Source organism: Actinia tenebrosa, unplaced genomic scaffold (genome assembly GCF_029948245.1).
Source record: "Actinia tenebrosa isolate PJP-AT-01 unplaced genomic scaffold, QUT_ActTen_1.0 PGA_scaffold1__47_contigs__length_23844297, whole genome shotgun sequence".
Classification (NCBI taxonomy): Eukaryota; Metazoa; Cnidaria; class Anthozoa; order Actiniaria; family Actiniidae; genus Actinia; species Actinia tenebrosa.
In genome coordinates, this window is record NW_028292578.1 from 18,368,820 (window position 1) to 18,393,705 (window position 24,886).

The window sequence follows — 24,886 nt, forward strand, 5'->3', positions numbered from 1 at the left end:
ATTTATTCAGTCATACATTAATTTAATTATTTTATTTTAAACTCATAAAATATCTCGAATTGATAAAACAATATTTGAACACTGAACCAATTTATTGATTTTTTTTGGGGGGGAGGGGAGAAGTAATTTTTGGTCAACAAAACCTTGTAACAAATATACTGTAGAATATGAGTTATAGTCCATGGGGTTCTAATAAGTGGGGTTCCTGTGTATGACCGACCGTGAAGGACTAGATCTTAGCAGCCATTCTGCACAGCTGTTGTAAAAGAAAGAAAATAATTTCGTTCAAAATTGCCTTTGAAATCTTTTATTTTTCTCTTCAATATGCAACTACAATACCAAAGCAGAACCTGGAACACCTGGTAAGAGAAATATGGTTGAGCAATTTTGAAGAAAAACGCTCCTTCGATACGCGATGCCGTTGGTAGTTTACCTTCGCAACTGACTGAGCAACCAAGTTGAGTTAACTTTTCTTTAAATTTTTGAAACAATTGTGCCAGGAACTCCCAGGAATTTATGCTGTAGTGAAAACAGATAACCCTTTAACGTGTAGTCAGGCTGTTCTTCTACTACAAGGTCAAGTAAAGGATCAGTTGTACGTACAAGATACGTCTTGTTTCACAACAGCATGGCTCCAACTCTTCCGGTAAGAACAAGCGACGTAAGCTTAGTTTAAATGATAGAGATAGAAGTTTTAGAGCTTGCAGTATTATTTAGTTCTTAACTATTCTTGATACGAGCAAATGGTAGAGGAATGGTTCGACTAAACATATCTATAAATTGAGTATATACTTTGGATCAATCAGTAGTCTTAGTGTGGGAAAAGGAGCTGTTACCATTTGGAAATTTTTAGTTAAAACTTGTGTGCAACTGCATTGTGAGACAAGTTTCACAACTCTGTTGCAGACAAGTTTCAGCTTAAAGTTTCGATTTGTAATGTTTTGCCACTAGCGTAGGGAGGGGGGAGGGGGAAAGGGGGCACATCCTCCCAAAATAGTTAGCTTTTGACACTAAAATTTAAGTAGTAATTCCTTTAGGATTCCCGATGGATTTGGCAGGAAAAAGGTACATTGCTCCTTCTATGATCAAGACCTTGCTATGCCCCTGGTTGCACACCAGTAGAAATAAGGAGAGGGCAATGGACTTTGCGAAAGTCTATAAACTGGGTTGATAATGGAGTAAAATAATAAACACACAATCAAATAGGTTTCAGTGCATTGCAGGGTCTGGGAGTAAAAACTCCTAGGGATAACTACATTTTACATATAATAAAATATGCAGGGCTGTAACCAGGGGGAAGCACAGGGTGCACATGCACCCCCCTAAAAGCTTAAGGTCTGCTCATCTATCTCCATTTGCTTTAAAATTGGTGTATTTCATGGGTTTTTGAAAACAACTATGACTATGCAAAAAACATGACAGTTGGTATAATAAAAGACGGCTACTAAAAACTGATCAATGGTCTGATTTTATTTGATGTGCATCCTCCCTGTAAAAGTTCTGGTTACGGCCCTGACATGTTAGGTCTAAACTAAAAAGTTTTATTGTGGTTTGACCCCACAGCCAACCCAAACAGTTCCAGTTGAAGAATCAACATTGACAACAGGAGAAATAGTGATAATAGCTGTTGGTGCATATGTGGCTGTCATGATTATAGCACTTCTCATCCGACAGTGCTTAAAGGTATTATTTATAGTTATTGTTTGTTATTTAGTCACTCTGGTACTGCACGTTGCATTATGAACTGTGCCATATAGAGGCATGAGAAAGCATTCAATTCCCAGGAGCAAAGGGATTTTACTTTTCTTCCATCTAACCACAGGCAGTCCAAGCTATATTATGGGCACCAGCACATGATGATGCAAAACCTCTATTAACTGTGAACAGAGCACAGTGATGATGCCATCTGTGCCTGTACAATAGTGAAAGATTTTCTCTATATACCCCGGTAATGATACTAACAGATATTAATACTCTCCCAGGCTCAAGGTATAAGCCTCTGCCCAGCATGGGTAACTGAACAGTGCTGTGGAAGCTGTTGCAGTGCCGAGGGTGAGCCATCATGCTGCGCTGCATGTTTGGTTTCTTTTGCCGAGATGTGTGACTGCTCAACGCCAACCAAAAAATCTTGTATGGATTCCTTCTGTCCCTCTAAACAGGTAAAACTACTTCTATATAGAGTGTGTAATAGATAGTTCAAATACTTGATTTTTTTTTTTTTTAAACTAACTAACAAACAGGGATTGGTAAAAGTCATAGTGGTTATTCTTACATATTAAATATTTGATTTAACCATTACGAATCAGGTCATGGTGGATCCAGGGGTTGTTCTGTGGGTTCCATGGAACCCCCATTTCACTCCGACAAACCAGTGCCTTTTCTTTGCACGTAGCATCAAAACAAGGCCATTGGGTTGAGCTTCGAAGAATTCACTAAGGGACTTACTACAAATCTTCAAGAGATCACTACATTTTGATAGATATCTTTGATATCTTTTTTGCTTTCTAACCATGGTCAAACACTATATAGCTTTAGGATGTATGAGCAGAGTTTTGAAGGCAGAAAGCACAATTTTTGACCAATCAGCATGTGCATACTATCCTAACTATATAATAATGTTTGTTATAGTGGTGTGATGAAACTTTCTGTTGCTGTATGAATGCTCAACCTGGAGGTGAAATGTGTCAAGATTGTCAAGGGCCAGAATGTAATGTGAGTATTTCCAGTTGTATAATAATAATAAAATACATATTTTACCAGGAGCACCCTGTATAACAGTTAGGGCAGACTACTTAGTACTTGTAATGAAGGTAATGGTGATAAGTCATGATACCAATGATGATAAAGATGGTAAATGTGGTGGTGATGGTGGTGATGGTGGTAAATGTGGTGGTGATGGTAAATGTGGTGGTGATGGTAAATGTGGTGGTGATGGTAAATGTGGTGGTGATGGGTAAATGTGGTGGTGAGGTAATGTGGTGGGTGTGACTGTGGTGGTGCTGGTAATGTGTGGTGATGGCCTGTGGGTGGTTGGTGGTGGTGGTGTGGTAATGTGGTGGTGATGTCCTGTGGTGGTGCTGGTATGGGTGGTGCGTGTGTGTGGTGGTGTGGGTATGTGGTGTGTGGTCCTGTGGTGGTGCTGGTCCTGTGGTGGTGCTGTGTGGTGCTGTTGTGGTGCTGGTCCCTGTGGTGGTGTCTGTGGTGGTGCTGGTCCCTGTGTGTGGTGCTGGTGGTTGGTGTGGTTGTGGTGGTGCTTGTTGTGTGGTGCTGGTCCCTGTGGTGTGCCTGGTCTGTGTGTGTGCTGTGTCCCTGTTGGTGTGGTGGTGGTGGGTCTGTCCTGTGGTGGTGCTGGTCGTTGGGTGTGGTGCTTGTAGGTGCTTCTGTTTGGTGCTGTCCCTGTGGTGTGCGCTGGGGTGGGGTGGTTGGTCCTGTGGTGGTGGTGGTGTGTGTGGTCCCTGTGGTGGTGCTGGTCCCTGTGGTGGTGCTGGTGGTGATGGTGGTGGTGCTGGTCCCTGTGGTGGTGCTGGTGGGTGGTTGCTGGTCCCTGTGGTGGTGCTGGTGGTGTGTGGTGGTGCTGGTCCCTGTGGTGGTGATGGTGTGGTGGTGCTGGTGTGGTGGTGATGGTTGTGGTGGTGCTGTGGTGGTGATGGTTGTGTGGTGTGGTCCCTGTGGTGGTGCTGGGTGGTGGTGATGGTTGTGGTGGTGGTGGTGCTGGTGGTGGTGCTGGTCCCTGTGGTGGTGATGGTGTGGTGGTGTGTGGTGGTGATGTGGTGCTGGTCCCTGTGGTGGTGCTGGTGGTGCTGGGTGGTGCTGGTGGTGTGGTGGTGGTGCTGTGGTGGTGCTGGTGGTGCTGGTGGTGCTGGTTGGTGGTGCTGGTGGTGGTGCTGGTGGTGATGGTAAATGTGGTTGGTCCCTGTGGTGGTGATGGTGTGGTGTGATGGTCCCTGTGGTGGTGCTGGTCCCTGTGGTGGTGGTGTGGTGGTGCTGGTCCCTGGTGGTGGTGCTGGGTGGTGGTGATGGTCCCTGTGGTGGTGCTGGTCCCTGTGGTGGTGCTGGTCCCTGTGGTGGTGATGGGGTGGTGGTGCTGGTGGTGCTGGTGGTGCTGGTGGTGGTGCTGGTCCCTGTGGTGGTGCTGGTCCCTGTGGTGGTGCTGGTCCCTGTGGTGCTGGTCCCTGGTGATGGTTGTGGTGGTGCTGGTGGTGATGGTGGTGATGGTGGTGGTGCTGGTCCCTGTGGTGTGCTGGTGGTGGTGCTGGTCCCTGTGGTGGTGCTGGTCCCTGTGGTGGTGCTGGTTGTGGTGGTGGTGTGGTGGTGCTGGTGGTGCTGGTGGTGCTGGTGGTGCTGGTGGTGGTGGTCCTGTGGTGGTGCTGGTCCCTGTGGTGGTGTGGTCCTGTGTGGTGTGGTCCCTGTGGTGGTGTGGGTGCTGGTTGGGGTGTGGTGGTGTGGTTGTGATGTAAATGGGTGGTGTGGTGTGGTGATGGTTGGGTGGGTGGTGATGGTGGTGGTGTGGTAATGTGGTGGTGTGATGGTAAATGTGGTGGTGATGGTAAATGTGGTGGTGATGGTAAATGTGGTGGTGATGGTAAATTGGTGGTGATGGTGTGATGTGGTGTGATGGTTGGTGGTGATGGTAAATGTGGTGGTGATGGTGGTGATGGTGGTGATGGTAAATGTGGTGGTGATGGAAATGTGGTGGTGATGGTGTGATTGGGGGTGCTGGTTAAATGTGGGGTGATGGTAAATGGGTGGTGATGGTATTAAAATGTGGTGGTGATGGTAAATGGGTGGTGATGGTATAAATGTGGCTGGTGAGGTACATGTGTGGTGGTGATGGTAATGTGTGGGTGATCTGGTAAATGTGGTGGTGATGGTAAATGTGGTGGTGATGGTGGTGATGGTGGTGATGGTAATGGTGGTGGCCATATGCATTCTTACCTAAGTTCAAAAAGTTTACCTAGTTCGTAGGTAAGTTTTTTGAACATGTTCAAAATTCTTACTTAGACATAGTAAACTTTTTGAACATGTTCAAAAAGTTTACCTATTCCTAAGTAATTTATTTGAACATAGTGCTCTTTTTGAACATGTTCAAAATTTTTACTGTTTTATTTTTTCCTCATATCTTAAGAAATTATAGATGGTGAGCTTTGCCTTCACAAAATAGTATTTCCCCATTGAATTTCTTTCCTCTTATGTACTTTTTTTAGTCTAATTAACGTATTTATAACTTTTTTACGCCACCATGCTAAATTGAAGTCTTAGTTTTCCGGCTTACAGTAGATATACTACTTTTGATCAAATTTGGTTTTGTCATTTCTCACTTAGTCATGGTTTCCAGCTTGTCAGCTTTTCATTAACTGTTTTCCATTCTGTGCGGACTTTCTCTAAGCACCATTGTCGCCATGCACTGTCATCTTCCCTGGTGTAGATTTCTTTTAACTCTTAGTATCCAAATTGGTTTTCAAAACCTTCTAGGATTCTAGATTTTCTTGGCTGTAATTTTCTGAATTTCATGTCCTCTCCAGATGCATTTGTTATAACTTCACTGTCTTCTGCACTCCATTTCATCTGTGAACGTCGTTCCGAAATTGATGACCTTGTTTCAATTGCTGATTTTGGAAACCAGTTCTGATATGAACCAGGCTCTGCGGATCAATACTGAGTTCTTCGTGGTACAGTAATTCTGGCTAGCTTTTTTTATAATATATGCTACATACTCTGCTCCTTATTTTTTCAACAGTAAGCATTCCCAAAATCTTTGACTTCTTGTTGCTGTTTTGTATTTTCTTGATACTTTGGGGAAATTTAAAAGAAATACGTCTCAAGCAACTTAAGGCTTTGCTTTCTTCGCCTGCTCTGTGTGTCGCTGAATTTTGTAGTTTGCATCATTTGACTCGTTTTTCGTACTGATATAGGTGAGTCTAGGACAAATATTATAGGTATCTGTTCCACATAGGTATCTGTTCCACTTCTGCAGCTAGTGATACAGGCTGCTCCTTAGGTTTTACTTTGATGGACTTTTCCTTGTTGTTGTGTGACTCAGTTGCTCCTTTAATTTCATTTTGCGTTTTACATAGCAGTTTTGGGTGTTTACATGTCCAAGAGCAGATATGATTCCTAGCCTTAAATGGTTCTCTACACTTGCTTTTACCTTGCTATGCAGTTTAAAAATGAACAAATAGTCGAGAGAAATGCATGAGAAGTGACTAATGTTGGGTTAATGTTGAAATAAGACGAACTTACTCTGAGATGGAAATTTAGGAAAAAATCAAATACATATTTTCTTTGTGCAGTCAATGGCAAAAAGGTATCTCATTTAACGGATTGTGTTCCAATAGCTGTGCATGCACTTCTTGTGTCTTGGGATCTTCTCCTGCCACTACTGGTGAAGATGTTTTTCAAATACATGTGAGGGTAAATCTTCTTTGGATTCTTATTTCTTTACAAACTCGACAGGTCTTCGCCCTACTGCAGAGGAATCAAACTTCTCTCCTTTACTGCTAAAAACCACAGGGCTGGCGTTGTTTTACCTCTTCAAGAGCATGTACATCTTAGAAGATAGTTTTGGCCGATAAGCTAGATGATCCTTTATCAGGATATCAGAATAGAGCATAAAGATAGCTCCTAGTAAAAAATTCTTGAATCCTAAAAAATAATATCTGAGAATTGAAAATCTCGATACAATCGGTATCTCAAGTACCTCTAACCCTAACCCTCCCCTCCCCCCTTCAAAACGGGGGTTTCGTAAATTTATTTAAAATGCCCAGAATATCTATCAGGAACTTCAAAAAGTATAGGCATACTTTTTAGATGTTTACTCAATACATTATCCCAGCTATAATTCAATTGCATGGTATTTTTATTGATTTTTTCATGAATTTCCATCTGAGGATAAGTTCGAATTTTTTTCAATATTATCCCAAAATTAGTCACTTCCCATGCTTTGTCCCGACTATTTGTTCACTTTTGAGCTGTATTACGAGGTATGGAACATTCTAAACGAATTTTTGAAGATTTATATGCTACCACTTTTTCCCCTAAAATGTTAAATAATAAATCAAAATGCGTTTGTTTTGCATAAAAAATCTCATAGGCTGTTAGAGGACGCTTCTTTTTATCTGTTCCATAATTATTGTCGTTTATTTGATATATTTTATGGTCGAAAAGAGACAAAGAACAATTTTGAACAAGTTCAAAAAGTTTACCATCAGCTGTATTTTGCGTAAAATTACGAAATTCATGCAAATTCTTTTGCAAAGCTTCTTCTTAACCTTCAAAAACCATGTCTAGCAAGTTTCATAATTTTGCGTCATGTTTTAGGCAACTTTTTTTCAAGTTTCAAAAATTGACATAACTTTGAAACCTAGGGTTTCAAGTAGTTATAGAACTTACACTAGACTTGCAAGCCTCGTAAATTTAACGTGACACCAAAACAAGGTGGAGATCCTAGGTTGAACCAGCATAAGGAGCACTTCAGGGATCTCCAAGATTTTTGGAGAAAAATCTAAAAAAAGTATTTTTTTCGATTTTTGCGGCAAAAGTTTACCTATTTGAACATTGCAGTTGGATTACTAGCTCAAAAATAGATGGTGAGCCTCCAAAATCTTGCTGCCAAAACTTTCGGTCAAATACCAAATAACCACGAAAAAAGTTTTTGAAAACTGGCTATTTTCTACTTTTAATCAGTAACTGAACTTGTCCAGGGTCAGGTTCAAAAAATTTGCTAGGATGCATCTAGTGGTGGTGATGGTGGTGATGGTGGTGATGGTGATGGTAAATGTGGTGGTGATGGTGGTGATGGTGGTGATGGTGGTGATGGTGGTGATGGTGATGGTAAATGTGGTGGTGATGGTGGTGATGGTGATGGTAAATGTGGTGGTGATGGTGGTGATGGTGGTGATGGTGGTGATGGTGGTGATGGTGGTGATGGTGGTGATGGTGGTGATGGTGGTGATGGTGGTGATGGTGATGGTAAATGTGGTGGTGATGGTGGAGATGGTGGTGAGGTTGATGGTAATGATGAAGATGGTGGTGATGATAAAGTTGATGTTGAGCATTTTGCTTGACCAGGATACAATATTTTTTGTTGTCACCACTGTCACAAAATTGAGTAAAAAGCTAATGAAATAATAATAAAATAGTTTTGTTTTCCCCATAAGATGTTCTCACATTGCTCGTGAGATAAATAATAGATAAATAAACTGTTGTTCAAAACAATAAATAAACTTAAGTTTGACAGGATTTAATTTAACATGACTTGCTTGCTTGAATATATAAATAAAAAATCATCAGGATCAGTGATTCCATTGGAGCAAATGCAAGATCAATTAATTAATCTTTAATCTTTTGTTTTACAGTGTGGGGGATGTAACTGTGCTTGCGCTTGTGACATTCCCGATTGTAGCAGCATAAACTGCTTGTGCTTCAAATTAGACCTGAGTGGAGGAGGAGGAGGTGCAAGATGACACTAAATTCCACCAAACCCCACCCTCCCCCCCCCCCCTTGGTACTGTTTCTGGATATTGTAATGCAGTATGAGGTATATGACAATCATTATTGTATATAACTCTGAGATCCATGCATCTTATAACATTTAAAGCTCATTAGCTAAACACATGGCAACACTTAGATTAGTCAATACCCATTTATTATAAGTGCATAAAATGTGGTTCCAATTAAACTTTTCAAGTCTTTTAGAGTGGTTATCAAAAACCCATGAAATACACTTTAGCGTATTACACTTTAATACACTTTATTGTCCGCATTTTCTTTTGATTTTCTTTTGTGTCTTCGGTGTATTACAATTTATTACACCTTAGTTATTGCACTTTGTTTCACGGTTTTTTTTAACCGCTCTATACCTGGAAAACATTACCTTTTTATGCTGTTAAAATGACACTAGGGTCAGAGGCGTCAACAGGGGGAAGGCCAAGGGGGTCATCCGCCCCCTTGTGACAAAAAATGCAGGTTTTTAGAATTTGTAAATTTAAAAAATGTAAAAAGTAATGTCAAACAAAATGGCAGATTTTTGAATTTGGCCTTCCCCTTCGGAGAATCCTAGCTATGGGTGTTGGGAGAAGATGAGCAGGAAACAAAATGTTGACATGCCAATATTCTAATCTAAATCCATAACTTATGTTCACAGTCAATCACTATAGATAAATTATGGTGTAGCCTCATGCGACATCTTGATACTAACAATGCTTTACTTGGTCATATTTTATATTCTTGTACAGAAATTGTTTAAATGTAATATATATTTAAAAGGAAAGTTATAAAAAAAATTGTTTTACTTTTTGTGTATATATACATCTTTCCTTTCCTTTCCTTTCCTTTCCTTTCCTTTCCTTTCCTTTCCTTTCCTTTCCTTTCCTTCCCTTCCCTTCCCTTTCCTCTCCTTTCCTTTTCTTTTCTTTTCCTTTCTTTTCCTTCCTTCCTTCCTTCCTTCCTTCCTTCCTTCCTTCCTTCCTTCCTTCCTTCCTTCTCTTAACCGTTTATGCTTACTAATATATCGAGCCCATAAGTCGCGTAAGCAGACCGCCGATATGATCGAATGAAATCAGGCGCAATCGTTTATATATGAATTTTCATCCAAGTTTTTTTACGGTACCGAAGTCCTTGCATTGACCATCACCCACACTCACGAAAAACACGCCTATTTAAAGCATATCTTTTTTTAAATTTTTTTAAAAATAGAATCATATTATCAATGCCCAAAGCCTACTGGATGAATGTAAAAAATATTCATTGCTGATAAGAAAATTTGTTTTGAGCTTAAACAGCTTTGTTTTGATAAATTATTTATTTCCACTCGACCTGTTTTGATCAAAAATGCAAATTTCTAACGTTTGGATTATTGTGATTTGCTGTCATCGTCTAGAGAGTGTTTTTAAAAAATCACTAGGCCGTCGCGTTGTTCGACCTAACTAAAAAAGAGAAAAAAAATCTTTTGTTAAATTTAACGAATTTAGAAGCTATGAAATGAAATTCAGAAATTCTTTCAAATTTTTTTTTTTTTTTTTTTTTTTTTTTCAACATCTGATTTTATTTTATTGGTTTTCAAATTAATTTATTTAAAATGCAATCAACTTTTTTTATCGCAATAATATAGTAGCCAATATTTATCCCACTAAGCCGCGCTGACCACTATAAAACGGGTACCCATACCATTGTTTGGCGAGAGAGAGTATTAAATACTTGACTATTTCCTTGTATGGACCTGTTAGTTCATTTGAAGCCAGTTTGTTTACAAAGGTGGCTATAAAAATCCTGGTTAGAATACAAAGGCAAATGAAGGTCTCGTGGGGCGAAAGAAAATGATGTTTAATTGACTCTTGAGTTGCCGATTGGTTGACACCGCTATTATTTTGTTTCAACTCGAGTGACCAACCGTAGACAATTATTTATGTTATTCGGAATTCAGCTATTTGACATACACGTACCTAACGAGCAGAGGGGTCAACGATAGTAGGTCTGTTCTGTTCTCTTTCTCACTGTTATTAGGCTTACTTGAAGGCTAGAGCTACTTTATGGCGTCAAAAGCAACAATGTCCGCTAAGGACATCAAGCCAATGCCACAAGAATGTTGGCGAATGATGCGAAAAGGTTGTAATATGCAGAAGATTTGGATTGGAATGAAAACCAAAGTAAAAGCACCCAGAAAACCTCAAGAAAAGAAGACAAACTTAACTAAAGATCAGAAACAAGTTGTCTTTACCCTCAAAAGAAAGGAAAAAAGAGTCAATATTCCTGATATAACCAAAGTGATTACCTGTGAAAGCGACCCTGAAAAGTTCCAACTTGTCAAGAATTATTTCTCCGTGGAGGCTTGCTTTTGTGTGATTACGTCGACTTCGGAAGAAATTTTCTTCGCTGCTCCAAATATCGACGAAGCAAATTTATGGGTAAATGGACTCCAGCGTTTGATAGAAAACGCAACCACAAAGAACAGAGGCGAAGAACGAAGAGTTTTATGGCTTTCAAAAGCGTTTTCCAGACTTACGAAGGAAGGAAACGATTTCGTAAAGTACGCTGATTTGTTGAATTTCCTTACTTCGCAAGGAATGAATGTTGATCCACTTTTTGTGAAGAAATCACTGAAGAAGTTCATGATGGAGAAAAAGAAAACTGGCGATCAAATCACGCAAGAAGATTTTGTCCAATTTCTTGGACAGTTTATGATGAGGAAAGAATTCTTCAACCTATTTCTTCAAACGTCTTCCGATGGGTCTTTCCTTACAGTGGAAGACTTAGAGTATTTTCTGACGAAGCGACAGGGGGAATGTTCAGTATCTCGTGACAATTGTCGGCAGCTAATCACATCTTATGAAGTCACACAAGAAGGTCGAGAAAGTGGCGAAATGGGTATTGATGGATTTATCAAGTACATGTCATCTAAAGATGGAGAGCTCTTCAATCCAGACCACGAGAAAGTTTACCAAGACATGACTCAACCTATAGCTCATTATTTTATAGCTTCGTCGCACAACACTTACCTTTCCGGTGATCAGCTGCAGGGTGATTCAAGTGTTGATGAGTATGTGAAGGTCCTAAAGGGGGGGTGTAGGTGCGTCGAGCTGGACTGCTGGGATGGCGACAATGGAGAGCCAGTTGTATACCACGGCCATACTCTGACATCCAAGATCCTCTTCAAGGACGTCATCGAGGCTGTCAAGAAGCACGCCTTTGAAGTGTCTCCCTATCCTGTCGTGCTTAACATGGAGAACCACTGCAGTGTTGAGTATCAGAAAAAGATGGCTCGCCATCTGATTGAAATCCTGGATGACTTGTTGTACAAGGACCCAGTGGACAAGAACCTGACAGGCTCACCGTCGCCTGAGACGTTTAAATATAAGATCTTTGTTCGATCAAAGAAGCTGAAACAGGAAGCGGAAGAGAGCAATGAAGAGTTCGCGATGGATGATGATGACGATGACGATGAAGACGATGAGGAAGAGGAGGAGAAGGACGAGGAGAAGGAGAAGGCTAGACCAAAAACGGCGACCAATCAGAATGTACAAAACAATCAAGCAGAAGTTACCACTGATGTAAAAAAGAAGAAAAAGCCACCAAAGCCAATCGCTAAAGAATTCTCTCTTCTCATTAACTACTTCATCAACACGCACTTCGTCAGCTTCGATCATTCAACCACACACGGTCAATACTATCAGTCCTCGTCCTTTTCTGAAAACAAGCTGTCAAAATTCTTGGACAGGGAACCCGATGTTTTTGTAGAGCACAATAAGAAACAACTTAGCAGGATATACCCAGCTGGATTCCGCGTTGGCTCTGGTAACTACGATCCACAAGAAGCTTGGAACGTTGGTTGCCAGATCGTAGCCTTAAACCATCAAAATTGCTCCAAAGCCGTCCAACTTCATCATGGAAGGTTCCGCCAAAATGGCAAATGCGGCTACGTCTTGAAACCTGAATTTCTCCGAAACCCTGATATAAAGTTCAACCCATTTGACCTCCGTAACCTTGGACACATGGCTCGTAAATTGAAGGTCACTATCATCGGTGGATACCGCTTGTCACCACCTAACTCAAAGGAGCCCGACAGAATCAAGGACTACCTTGACCCTTACGTTGTCGTCAACATCCACGGCGTCCCCGCAGATAAATTCTACTTTAGGACAAAGACCATCAAGGACAACAGCTACGATCCGAGGTGGGATGAAGGTTTCTCCAAGAAGATTCACGTCCCGGAGCTGGCGTTGGTCAGGTTCGTTGTTTACGACGACGACTTTGGAAAAGACGATTTCATTGGCCAGTCTACAGTTCCCTTCACTAGTATTCGGCCAGGATATCGACAGATTATTTTACTGGACAAGAATAGCCAGCCGTATACTTCTGGGAGTTTGTTTGTTCACGTGACCATAACTGAAAGTGACATTGTACAAACGTCGGCCGACAGTGCAGAGACTACTGCCTACGAAGGTAGCCGCAAAGGGCGTGGGTGCACTATTGCATGAAATTTTCATCATACGTATTTTTCGACTAATTTAAAATGAATGCCTACAACATTATAGACATGTCGCGCCTCGCGCCTTTCTCACACCAAAAAGTGGACTAATTTTCACACTGCGTTGGTATAGATTGCTCTTCTTAAATTTAGATTAAATTAAATTAACTTTGCTGATTGAAAATCACACTTAAAATGTGAATTTCTCATCACGCGTTTTTTTGTTTGTTTTTTGTTTTGTTTTTTGGCTAATTCAAAATAATTGCGCACATTATCATAAACATTCGCGCCCTTCTGACACCAGAAAGTATTGGCATGGCATACTGCACCAGCTGGCTCTCATTGGTGGGGGAGGGGGTGACTAAAAGGAAACGACAAAGCACAACATATCCGTGAATCATTAATTACTAAATTGTTCAAAATAGTGCTAGTTAAACAAAAGAAAACAATAGAATTAGCATAAAATAGTGTAAGTCAGTATTACTAATATTCGCAAAAAATTCTATGCTAAGTTAGCTACTAATATTAGTTATTTCCAGGTTGAGGAAAAACTGGGTCTAGTTGGAATTGCAGTGAATTATGGGAGTGTTTTAGGTTACGAAATAGGCGTCATCTTGGAATTAGGTCCCCTAAAACAGTTCCACAATAAGGGTAAGCCTGATATATGCTTTCTTGTAGCCCGAGTAACTGCCATATTCAATTCTGAGTTGTGATTTCTTTTTCTTAGTTTAGTTAAGGCTTTTCTAGGTTTAAATTGTTTTACCTCTGTCAAGTATCCCTGTAATAAAAAAGATAACTTTAAAAAGGCAATTTAGGATTTTATGGTCTAAAGTAGGCATGACTTGATTGATCAAGTATATGTTTCGTAGCTCTGTCAAATTTGCTCCGTAACCACGATAACCCGTTGTCTGGGTGCAGCACGCAGGCAGACCATGTGCAATAGATTCTCACACTCACTGGTTTGGATAATTCATTATCTTATCTTTAAAAATACTAAAAACATTGTTAAAACTTTCAAAGGCTAGAGCTTTTTGCGATCGTGGATTTTTCCATAATGTTAAGAATTTCCCGTGCGCAACCCCAGGATAAAAAAATCCCAAATGAGCAGTGTCCATAGTTGTGTACAAGACCGGGACAGTTAGGATCTTGTTCGACCCGTGGTCCTCCCTTGCGGATGGGCCTTCTACCCACTGTAATCTCAATCTTGTCTTGTGGTATGTTTTTCAAAGGTGGATACACCTTTTGACATTCACTTAGCATTCTACTAGTGATTGGGTCGTCAATATGGAAATCCGTCTTGTATGATTCCTGTTTGATTGTGCCGATCCACAAACCGTGGTTACCTGGGAGAAACAAGAAAAAATTACGTAATAGTCAGAACGTCCCCAAATCTTGAGAGAAAGACTGGTAGCTAAACTCCAACTTTATTGCAATCTAAAGCTATTAACCAACGAATGGTTGGGCTTACCTCTTGGTGCGATACCAATAAATCCAGACGTATTGGTCTTGTCATCATACCATGTTGGTTTACCAAGAATCGACAGGGCAAAGTCGATAGGCTTGACACCACTATCGGTATTATTGACCATGAGACCTAACCCTGAACATATGCAGGAAAAATAATCAATCATTCTATTGATGCAGTAATTCTATTAATCATTCGCTAGACACAAAGTCGTAGACAGCAGTCCGCAGTTAGTTGGTCAGCCAGCTAGAGTGAAGGCATTTAACCCGTGAAATAAAAATTATTAGTCAACGTGTAATAGTCAAATAGACACAAAAGAAAACAATGGATTTAGGGTCTACTAAAGTGTATTAGTCTAATATCTATTTCACGGGTTTAGTGACTTCACTCTAGTCACTCGCAGTTTTTAGAAGAATGATAATAAAGATATCGGGCTTTATGCGACTGCTGGACACAGGATTCCCATACCCAGACACAAGCTTGCTATTGCAGGAAACGTGCCAAATGAAAACAAATGATGATGATGATGAGTCGGTCGGTTGGTCAGTCAGGTAGTCATATAGTCAACGACAGTCGCTCTTTCGCACTCTCCGAATATTTTATTTATTTTAACCTGTTGCGGGGTAAACATCGTTATCTTCTGCTAATTCTCTAGCGTTGACTCCAGAACAGTTCACTATCCTATCTACTTGGTACTTTTTCATCAGCGAGTCACACTGTGTTCTCAAGGGTCCATGGAGAGATTCTCGAACGAAATTGACACCATTTGACATACACTGATAAAAAAAGAAAACACACACTACGACAATATGTACGAAACATGTAGAAAGTACTCCCATCATGGATGACCGTGAGTTTCAATGTTTACCCCATTGCAGTCCTTCTCGGCACGCTCCTGGTGCACTGGAACGAGAGGATTTCTGCCACCCAGAGAAAAAGGTCGTTATTTCTTAATATCTAAGCGAGTGAAGTTATCCGTCACACGAATGCTGGTCCCTTAGTTACCTGTTTTGTCAGCCACATCATGAAAACATCAGCGTCGGTCAATGGTGCTAAGAAAGACGTAGCATCAACCAACCCGGTCTCCTCTGAGATACCTTGAAAAGTATAATAACAAAACAGATTTCGTTTAATGAGGAACTCACTTTGCACCCGCGTCTCTAAGATGGCTTTTCCTCCACCAATCAAAACGAACCGGATATACCAAGCCATCCAATCATAAAGCTTAAATAACAATGAAAAAAGAAACTAGCTCCATTATTACTCAGAAGCTCTGTGATTGGGTGAAAACCACTTGGATCGAGGCCATTTAACATAGAGAACACCAATATTAAATTCTTTTCTAGCAGTCCTACCGAATGTTTGGATCAGAAAATATTTCGTTGCATTAACAAGTACACGCATGATAATTGGTACAACGAGAATACTATTTATGAAAATCCATTAAACGAAACAAAAAATGTTTCGCGCTGTACCTCTTTCTTTTAAGATTTGCCTCGAATGACGAAATCCTGGTAAACTACTGTGGTCGTCTTCGTATATCTTGTCAGATTGTACGTCATTAATCTAGAAAGTATTCATGTTATATTCATGTAATAGTGCCCATAGGCCTTTCCTGAGTTCGATAAACAGGATGCATTGTGGTCTAGCTTGGGTACAACAACACCATATAAGGCATGATGAACAAAAGATGTTTGTACCCAAGTTAGTCCACAACGCAACATGTTTCCTATCTCAGAAAGGTCGATTCCTGTGCTGTTGTGCTTGGGGAGGGGGGGGGGGGGGGGGGGTAAGCAGGGAATCGAGGATAGAGGAGGATTAGGGTGTGAGGGGAAAAGAAATTGGTAGAGTCAAATAATCCAGACTGTCTTGGCCACTCCGACAGCTCCCTTTTTTCGACAACCACAGGCAGACCCAAAAAAGCAGAATGGTTAAAGGAGGGGCAAGCGCTTGGGCCCGGATCGAAACGTTTAAGGTAACTAAATCTTACATTATTATAATATGCGTTAATCCTTGTCCTCATAAAGACTCCCGTCTCTTCGGAGTTGCTGGCCAGTTTACTAAACACCCTGTAGCCATGCATGGTCCATTCCTACAAGCCAAACAAAAGACATACATCGATTCGTATAAAAAAAGAAAACCAGCTGATCGAGAGGATGGCGCGAATATTAACGTTCCGTATATTAACGTGCCTTGACCGTGCAGGTGTCGTGCCCTAACATTCTCTTTGGATAAGTAGTGATTTTGTGCGCTCTGATTGGTTTGAATGTCAAATCGCGCCTTCACGGTGCTGACTCATACTTGTACGAAATCCACTCTAAACATGTGTCCGTCTTACCCGGATTTTTCTCTCCATATGTTGATCCTTCCATTTATAAGCATGCACTGGCATCGACCAAAATGCTGCTGCTACTTGCGATGTTAGTTTTGACTTGTTGTCCAGAGCGACGAAATCTTTTGCCAAAACTGTCACTTGATATCTGGATAAATATGATGCGAATAAAAAGTCATTGTCTGCCGTGGGTTCAGGACAGAGGCGCTACGCGCGCGCTTTTGTTCATACGGGAACTCTATCAAGAAACGAATCATCCCTTTCTCTGGCCTGACCCAAAGGACAAGCAAGGAGGGGGTAGTAGTTGGTCACAGGTACGTACCCTAGGTCTCTGATACACACCTTGCTATTTCAAAAAAGGATGGTGAAGGTCTCTTTTGCATGCTGTATGTTGCATGTTCCTTAGTAAACGTGAATTGTATTGTTTGCATACGGAAATAATGTCAAAACAGCAAAGTAGAAGAAATTATGCTGGAAAAACGTGCTGACAAAACCTTTCACTGATTGAATTCACATCGCCCATAGTGCATTTCGGGATTGGTAACGCAACGAAACCTTCGATCTCCAACCTCTTTTGAAATAGCTGTATGCAATAGTGAATATACTCACCCATGTTGGACAAGCTCCAAGGCTGTAGTAAGTCCAATAACTCCTGCTCCAATCACTAAAATGCGACCTTTACTTCGCTAAGACAGAATGAAAAGAGTTGGATGGTATATTTATGTCCTTTTTTTACGATGTGTTGCTGGTCAGAGGCAGATCGAAAAGCCCACTTCCGAGATATGCTTCGCTTTCGCTTGTCACGCACAAAGGTTTCATTATGAGGCTACGTGCTAAATGCTCAGTCATTCGTGACAGGCGGTTAGAATAAATTTAATTTAGCGTAGCGAATCTCGGAGGTGGGCTATTGAGATGGGGGAGTACGATATGTAGTTAAAATATAACTATTATCTATATCAATTACTGCTGTTAGTGTCAGTTGTTGTTGGAGAAGTTGTAGCAAACCCTAAACCCATGAAATTTTAAATACGAAATGGGGAAATAGAAAGGATTTATCCGTTCAATATTGTGGTCGAGTGTTCAAGCACAAAACAATTCGGTTCGAGTCGAGGCTCCGACAACCACAGTGGTGTATTGTCAGAGGGGATGCTAAAACGGTTCAAAAAATTGGACAAAAACCACAATAACGCTTGTCAAAAATCGACCAAAACTACGTCTTCAAACAGTTTTTTTTAATCAAATACAGCAAAAACTAGTGAAAGAACAGAAAAGTAGTCCAAAAACTGCCAAATCCATGTACCGCAGACGTGGATTCAACACACAAAATTTTCCGTAAGACAAAGTGTAACTACGAGGGAGTGAGTATTTACCACCGAAATAAACAAAAACAACATAAAAATCGGCGTAGTTCAAATGTAACTACATTCGTTTACCCAAATTTGACTTACTTTAATTTGTTTGTCTTTACACATAGTGTACTAGACTAGCCTCCTATGCAGACTGGTTCTTAGGAGGCCATTCCTATTATTAATGTACTTGCTTGGAAAGCTATAAATGTTATTGCTTACCCCAACAGGAACGGCTACCGACCTCGGCTTCCTGCATGCAGACACGCTTACAAAGGCTATATTTGTGTACAATATATCGAAATATATATTTGTCAAAGACGTATAAAAATAATTTCTTTCGTCTTCATCATCTTCCATTACTGAGCCAGATAGGTCGATAACGAACGAACCGTAGATTTGAACCACTTTTTTTTCGATTGAGTCAACAAGTATGTCATTCTTTATATTATATTAGTATAGTTCTCACCTTAAACGATGGTTGTTGAGCAGTGCTGTGGAACATGATTGTAAAAAGTAGTCTTCTCTCTTTATTGTGTCGTTATATGGCGGTTCACCTATTTGTCACATGAAAATTATATTCATGAATTATATTGTGATATTTAGTATTTTTGAATATATTATTTCGCTCTGATGGCCATAAATTTTTAAATTCATATATTAATAAAAGAAAATGTATAAGGATGCTGGTATTAATTCGATTTTCTGCTGTTTTGGTGAGAAATTCGTAGTAGAAAGCTCTAGAAATTACAAAGGAAGCCCAACCCCTTGGGTTTTTTTCTCGAGCGTGCATGGCGTGACTAACAGTTGTGTGTCAGTTGAAAATACCTGTCAACAAACCGACAGACAGACGGAACTGGCGACGGACAGACAAACATAGGTTATCGAACCTCTGAAAGAGCTAGTTAGCCTGAATCGCGGCTCGGGAGATTGGGGACGAGGGGAAAGGGAAGAGGGGAGGGGAAGGGGGAAAGCTGGAGCCGCCACGCAGGCTACTGAAATGTCCAGAATCAATGGCCTGGTCAATGTCAGGGTAAATAAGATCCGCGAGGGTCAAGTCCTGCACCACACTTTATACACAGTGAATACGCTAACGATTTATTTAATTTAATAAAAAATAGCTGCAAAGACAAGTTAATATTCTTTAGAAGCTAAAAAACACTGCATTGAATTATATATTTTTCAAGAGAATAACACGTGGTATGAAATGGAAAAATATTAGTACGCCCAAGCTAAAAAGGTCTATTGTTTTAACTTTATGTCTTTTACAACACCACTTTATACAAAACCCTATCGCAAACTTCTTAAAGCTTTGGACCCATTGACTGAGATTTCATAATAATTTTCAAAACATCCTCCGCACATCCCCACGTCATCATAATTCCCAAACCACGGTGTCCATAATTATGAATGATATAAGGACATGTAGAATCTTGTTCAACACGTGGGCTCCCTGTGCGCATAGGACGCACACCAACAGTTACTTGAAGGTTGTCTTCGGAAATGGTTTGTAATGGAGGATATACAGTCTGGACCTCTCGTAGCATTCGTGTGATGAAGGGGTGCTTGACGTCTAAGTTAGTGTCGTAGGACGGGTGTTCGATTGTCCCAAGCCATAAACTGGCACCTGAAATACAACAACAAGGAGTGAACAGACGTATAAGGATACACACTAGCACAGACACACTTTAATTTTGCAGAACAAGCGAGAAAAGACAATTGCTGTTAATAAAGTTAAAGGCGTAACGAAAAGGATAGACCAAGAGGATAGGAAGTACAACGTAATGACTAAGAGACTTTTAGCACGACGCTATTGCTAGATACCGCGAACCTCAAACTGCAGTTCCACGTCAGGCGTATTCCGTGAACTTTCAGGGACGGCGGAACTGGGGAGGCACTTTTTGTGAAATTTTATTACATTTTCACTAAACTCAGGCGCCCCACCTTGCCATACAATGTCATTATTGAGCCCCCCCCCCCCCCCCCAATCAAAAAACTGCTCCGCCGTCCCTGACTTTCGACATTTTGTAAGGCGTCATAACAGAATTGTTGATGTGAAGGCTTTCCATTTTGAATTTCATCGATGCTTAGTGTTTCTCCGTGTTTGCAGGCGTGTTTCTTCAGGACCTGACCTCTAGCAGTTAGCGGTAAACCCAAAAGGTCTCTAAAATACTGACCTCTAAAAACTATTACTCCCTTTCCTCCAACATTTAATCGATCGTCGTGCCAGTGATTATGAACCTCAGCACCAAACCTTGGGCAATGAAAGGGAGCATCCGAGAAATTGAGAATCAAACCAGCACCTGAAACAACGACAGAAATAGAAGATGGAGAAAATAGGGAGAAAATTGGATGAAATAGAAGAACATTTGATCAGTCGAAATCTAAGTAGGTGAAGATGTTTCAAGGAGCGAAACTATTTCTGATCGAATACAAAGAAAACAGGGCTGAATCGAGTAACTTGTAATAGCACCCTGCCCAAAACCTCGCCCCTCCCCCTCCCCCAAACACTAACGCAAACACAACTCTTGCAAAGCACTGTTGAGAAGTCACGTTTTAAAACTCGATCCTGTACAAGTTTGTGTTCAATTCCGCCCATCGTTCGCAATTTTTATTATGGTTAGCGTGTCCGTCAGTCAACACACCCACGTTACATCATACGTTCATGCTTGCATGTTACACATCCGGAAGCAGAGGCCAATTTCTTCCTTTTCTTGTCAATTGTTATTTTTGGGGAGAGGAGGTTGAGTAAGTGTTTACCTGTCATGGGGTAAACATCGTTATCTTCTGCTAATTCTCTTGCATTGACTCCAGTGCAATTCACGATATGTCCTGCTTTGTACTTTTTCATCAGTGACTCACGCTGTGGTCTCAAGGGTCCGTGGATAGTTTCTTGAACAAAATTCACACCATTTGATGTGCACTGATTACAAAAAATACTCAATATACCCACACACTGAAAAATATTCAGTCTGAAAATGCAGAGGAGGATCATGGGAAGACTGAGGGGGTTCATCACAGAAATGAATGCACTTGAAGTATGTAAACATGTTCAACGATATTTTACGTTGCAGAAACATATCCAGAGAGGTAGAGGGGTGGGAATGCTCTCTAGATCTTACTAAACTGGTCAAGTTATTCCTGCCAGTCAGATGGTAAACTAGCATAAGGCTTATCCCCAGGGGGTACTACCACCCCAACTTGGGTAGGGGTGTGTCGCCAAGACCTCAAAACCCTGACCCTATCCCAGACCTAAAATTTTGATTTTACATACCCTACCCCAGACAAAAACTAAGAAGTGTACACCCTATCCCAGACTAAAAGACGAAAAATACGGTTTTACAATTGATTGCAATCAATATTTACTAACATTTTTATGGTTTTTGTGTCGGCAGAAAGCGTAGCCTATTCGCCAGACAAAAACAACCAAATCGTTAACCCTATCCCAGACTAAAATGATACCCTATCCCAGACTAAAATGATACCCTATCCCAGACAAAATGTCAAAAAATGATACCCTACCCCAGACCCAAAAGCCGAAAAACCATACCCTATAGGGCAGCACATACCTGTATAGCAAATATAGGGGAGTACCCCCCCGGGGGCTTATCAAGGGCACCAAAGACTACCTGAAAACAACCCCTACGGGTTCATGTAAATACTTTTCCCCCACACTCCTGGCCACACACCCCTCCCCCTATTTGCTCCTAACTATTTTTACTGTATGTTCTTGAAAATAGAAACTTTGCATCTTCACATGATGGCAGCCATGTTTGATGGCAGGAACAATAGAATCGTTTTATATAAGAGATAATTCAGCCAAGCTTCTATACATAGTTTTTAGTATATATTCTAATGCTCTCTTTGCAGATTCATACCTGTCCTGTCAGCCAACTGAGAAAGACATCAGTATCTACCAGCGGTGCATGAAATAAAAACGCATCCACCAAGCCACAGGTTGTTGAAAATCCTATAAGAAGTAAAGAAAAAGTAAATGAAACCCAGTAAATGATATGCAGTACCAAATAAAAGATTACTGTATTTTTGATTATTTGAACTGAACCAATATCCACTTTTCTTTTACGCTTAGGATTGTCACACAACACTTCACTTCTCACAAAATGTTGCATGATGGACAACTCCACCGAAGGCTCAGAATGCTTACCATATTCTGCAATAATTTGATCTGAGTGACGAAACCCTGGTAACTGACAGTGATCCTCCAAAAACAGCTTTGCTTTTGGGTCATCATTGATCTAACCAGATTCCAAAAAGAAACATAAATGTGTGATCACATTACTGAGCTTGAAAACTAGGATAATGTAATCAAATAGTTTTAACCAATTTTTATCTATATTGATTAATATTTATTGTTTGAAAGTTTGGGGGGAGGGCAGTGGTGGGGTCTGTGATCTTTTAATAATCTTTTTCTTTTGCTATAATCAGACTGTCAAATACCTTTGTATAGTAGAGATTAATCCTTGGTCTGAAGTAAACACCTGTGTTTTTGTCATCTTGCGACAACTTGGAATAGATGGCATAGCTGCGAAGAGCCCATCTCTGGTAAGAAGTAAAATAATAGAGTCAAGCAACAACCATAGACCTTTCCTGAGATGGCAAACATTGTGCATTGTAGTTTAGCTTGGGTACAACAACTTTTGTTCATCATACCTTATGAGGACCATAATTGAGTAAGCAACAAATGTTCATTCCAGTCTAGGTTTGGTACTAACATATTTCCTAAAGAAACCCTTGTTAATCATGCCTTATATACTAATGTTTTCACCTAAGCTAAGGACACAATGCACATTGTTTTCTTAACTCAGAAAAGTCCAATGAAGTGAGAGTTTCAGAAACTTATGGGGTGATGCAAATATTTTAAAATTAAATTAGGTGAAAACAAATCTGAGACTTTAAATAAGTACCCTGATGTTTTCTCTGACTTTATCATCTCTCCAGTCGCTGGAATGCACTGGAATTTTCCATAGACCTGCTGCAACTTGTGATGTTAGTTTAGACTTGTTGTCTGGAGACATGAAGTCTTTAGACAGCACTGTAACTTGGTACCTAACAACACAAGAAACTATTAGATGAAAATTGAATCCATGAAGTGGTGCAATAGTTTTGAGGGCTGGGGGAGGGAGTAGTTTCCAGGGGGAAGGGGGGGTGGTACTCCCCTATATTCGCTATATGGGTACATGCCGCCAAACAGGGTATGGTTCCCAGCGATTCTACCCTGGAACAGGGTATATAAAATTGCGATCGATCTGGGACAGGATATATGAAATCATGCTCTCTCCTTTCTGGAACAGGGTATCCATTTTTACAATACCAAAACAGGGTATGATTTTCAGCGATCTTGCTCTGGAACAGAATATAAATTTCAGCAATTTTACTCTGGAACAGGGTCAGGGTTCAGTGGGCTCAGTAGCACATCCCTACCCCAAAGGGCAAGAGTACCCCCACGGGAGTAGTTTTAAAAGGAGTCACTCCATAAGACATTATCTGACACACTTGTTTTACAGGGCTACTTCTAGACCCCTCCCTTCAGCACTTTATGCATCATCCTCTATATCATAAACAAATGCCATATATCAAACTGCAAAGTTCAGTGAAGATCATGGCTACCTGCCAGAACTGGTTTTTAAAAACTCCACAATCAAAGATTACAATAAGAATTTTTACCCATGTTGTACAAGTTCCAAGGCTGTGGTGAGCCCCATCACTCCTGCACCAATCACTAAAACTCGAGATTGGGCCTAGAATTGATAAAGAAATATCATTATTATGAGGTATGTCATACAATTGCATGCATGATTGGTAAAAATTCACTGATATAATTAAGCTTAATATGAGCTCTTTGCTTCTAGTTCAAAATACTTAAAGATTTATAAGAGATATATAAATATTCCTTACAACAATCCCATAGACAAAGTTTATGTTTACTTATTTTGCAATTTCGGATGAGCATAAATCAAACATTGTGCACGGTCAAGACGGTTCAACATCAAAAGCGAGCAAAGACCTGATAACAATAGGTTTCCTAACCATTCCACTCTAGATCTATTAACTATGCTTAAACCATGGACAAAGCTTAATTGTTAATGTACTGTAATAGCATTCATAGATACAGAAAACAAAGGAAATAACACCGATACTATTCCATTCTAAGATTAATTAAGCTTGCGTGTTTTGTCATTTAGGGAGCTGGCTAAGATCAAGACGTGAATAAACTTTACTTCATACAAACCATTATCGATGTAATAGGCCTCTGTGTTGTCCTTCTTCAATATTCTTTATGATTCTGGTCTATATTTGATGTTTTCGGCCGCAAAAGCTGCAAAAAAACTTCCAACATTGATGTGCTGGTGAAAAAAAATGGCTTGACGAAGCAAGGAATATGTTGATCAATGATACACAGGAAGCCCAAGGTTATATTATCATCTCATACATGCTGTAAAATACTTCAATTTCGCAAATTCGTGACTTACCGAGACTTACCAGTATTGATGAACTTATTCCTATTAGAGTGTTTATGTTTCCCCTTTCCAGAGACTTATGTCCCATTTACAATACAAAATCTCATTTCCTCACTTTTCCCATTCAAAACATTGGGAAATCCCACTTTCCATTTCTACCCTTCTGATCTAAAGACTGAAACAAATTAGTATTATTTTGAAAAACGAAGGAAAACCTAGTTAGTACTTGAATCAATGATATATGTTTCCCCATGGGGAGTATTTAAGGTTTAAAACATCGTATAGTTTTTGACTTGTGAAGAA

General features: G+C 40.4%; 4 protein-coding genes across 4 annotated transcripts; 2 read left to right on the plus strand and 2 right to left on the minus strand.

Annotated features, from left to right (window-relative positions):
• Positions 1-226: 226 nt before the first annotated feature.
• LOC116307261 (uncharacterized) lies at positions 227-9,460 on the plus strand. The gene is made up of 6 exons (XM_031717426.2): positions 227-362; positions 501-646; positions 1,564-1,683; positions 1,983-2,159; positions 2,629-2,712; positions 8,355-9,460. Exons 2-6 carry the CDS (start codon positions 629-631, stop codon positions 8,460-8,462), a joined length of 507 nt encoding a protein of 168 aa, XP_031573286.1. The 5' UTR covers positions 227-362; positions 501-628; the 3' UTR covers positions 8,463-9,460.
• Positions 9,461-10,544: 1,084 nt separating this feature from the next.
• LOC116307259 (1-phosphatidylinositol 4,5-bisphosphate phosphodiesterase delta-4-like) lies at positions 10,545-12,971 on the plus strand. The gene is made up of 2 exons (XM_089032493.1): positions 10,545-11,905; positions 12,212-12,971. The coding sequence occupies exons 1-2, from the start codon at positions 10,545-10,547 to the stop codon at positions 12,969-12,971; spliced, it is 2,121 nt and encodes a 706-aa protein (XP_088888619.1).
• Positions 12,972-13,350: 379 nt separating this feature from the next.
• Positions 13,351-18,868, minus strand: LOC148910019 (uncharacterized). The gene is made up of 9 exons (XM_089032562.1): positions 18,574-18,868; positions 17,368-17,444; positions 16,765-16,906; positions 16,417-16,518; positions 15,902-15,992; positions 15,432-15,523; positions 15,040-15,202; positions 14,430-14,561; positions 13,351-14,304 (listed from the first exon to the last, which is right to left on the minus strand). Exons 1-9 carry the CDS (start codon positions 18,607-18,609, stop codon positions 13,976-13,978), a joined length of 1,164 nt encoding a protein of 387 aa, XP_088888688.1. The 5' UTR covers positions 18,610-18,868; the 3' UTR covers positions 13,351-13,975.
• Positions 18,869-19,186: 318 nt separating this feature from the next.
• Positions 19,187-24,534, minus strand: LOC116307236 (uncharacterized). Its single transcript, XM_031717396.2, has 9 exons — positions 24,355-24,534; positions 23,790-23,863; positions 23,030-23,171; positions 22,563-22,664; positions 22,270-22,360; positions 21,983-22,074; positions 20,865-21,027; positions 20,282-20,407; positions 19,187-19,731 (listed from the first exon to the last, which is right to left on the minus strand). The coding sequence occupies exons 1-9, from the start codon at positions 24,355-24,357 to the stop codon at positions 19,409-19,411; spliced, it is 1,116 nt and encodes a 371-aa protein (XP_031573256.2). The 5' UTR covers positions 24,358-24,534; the 3' UTR covers positions 19,187-19,408.
• Positions 24,535-24,886: the final 352 nt, after the last annotated feature.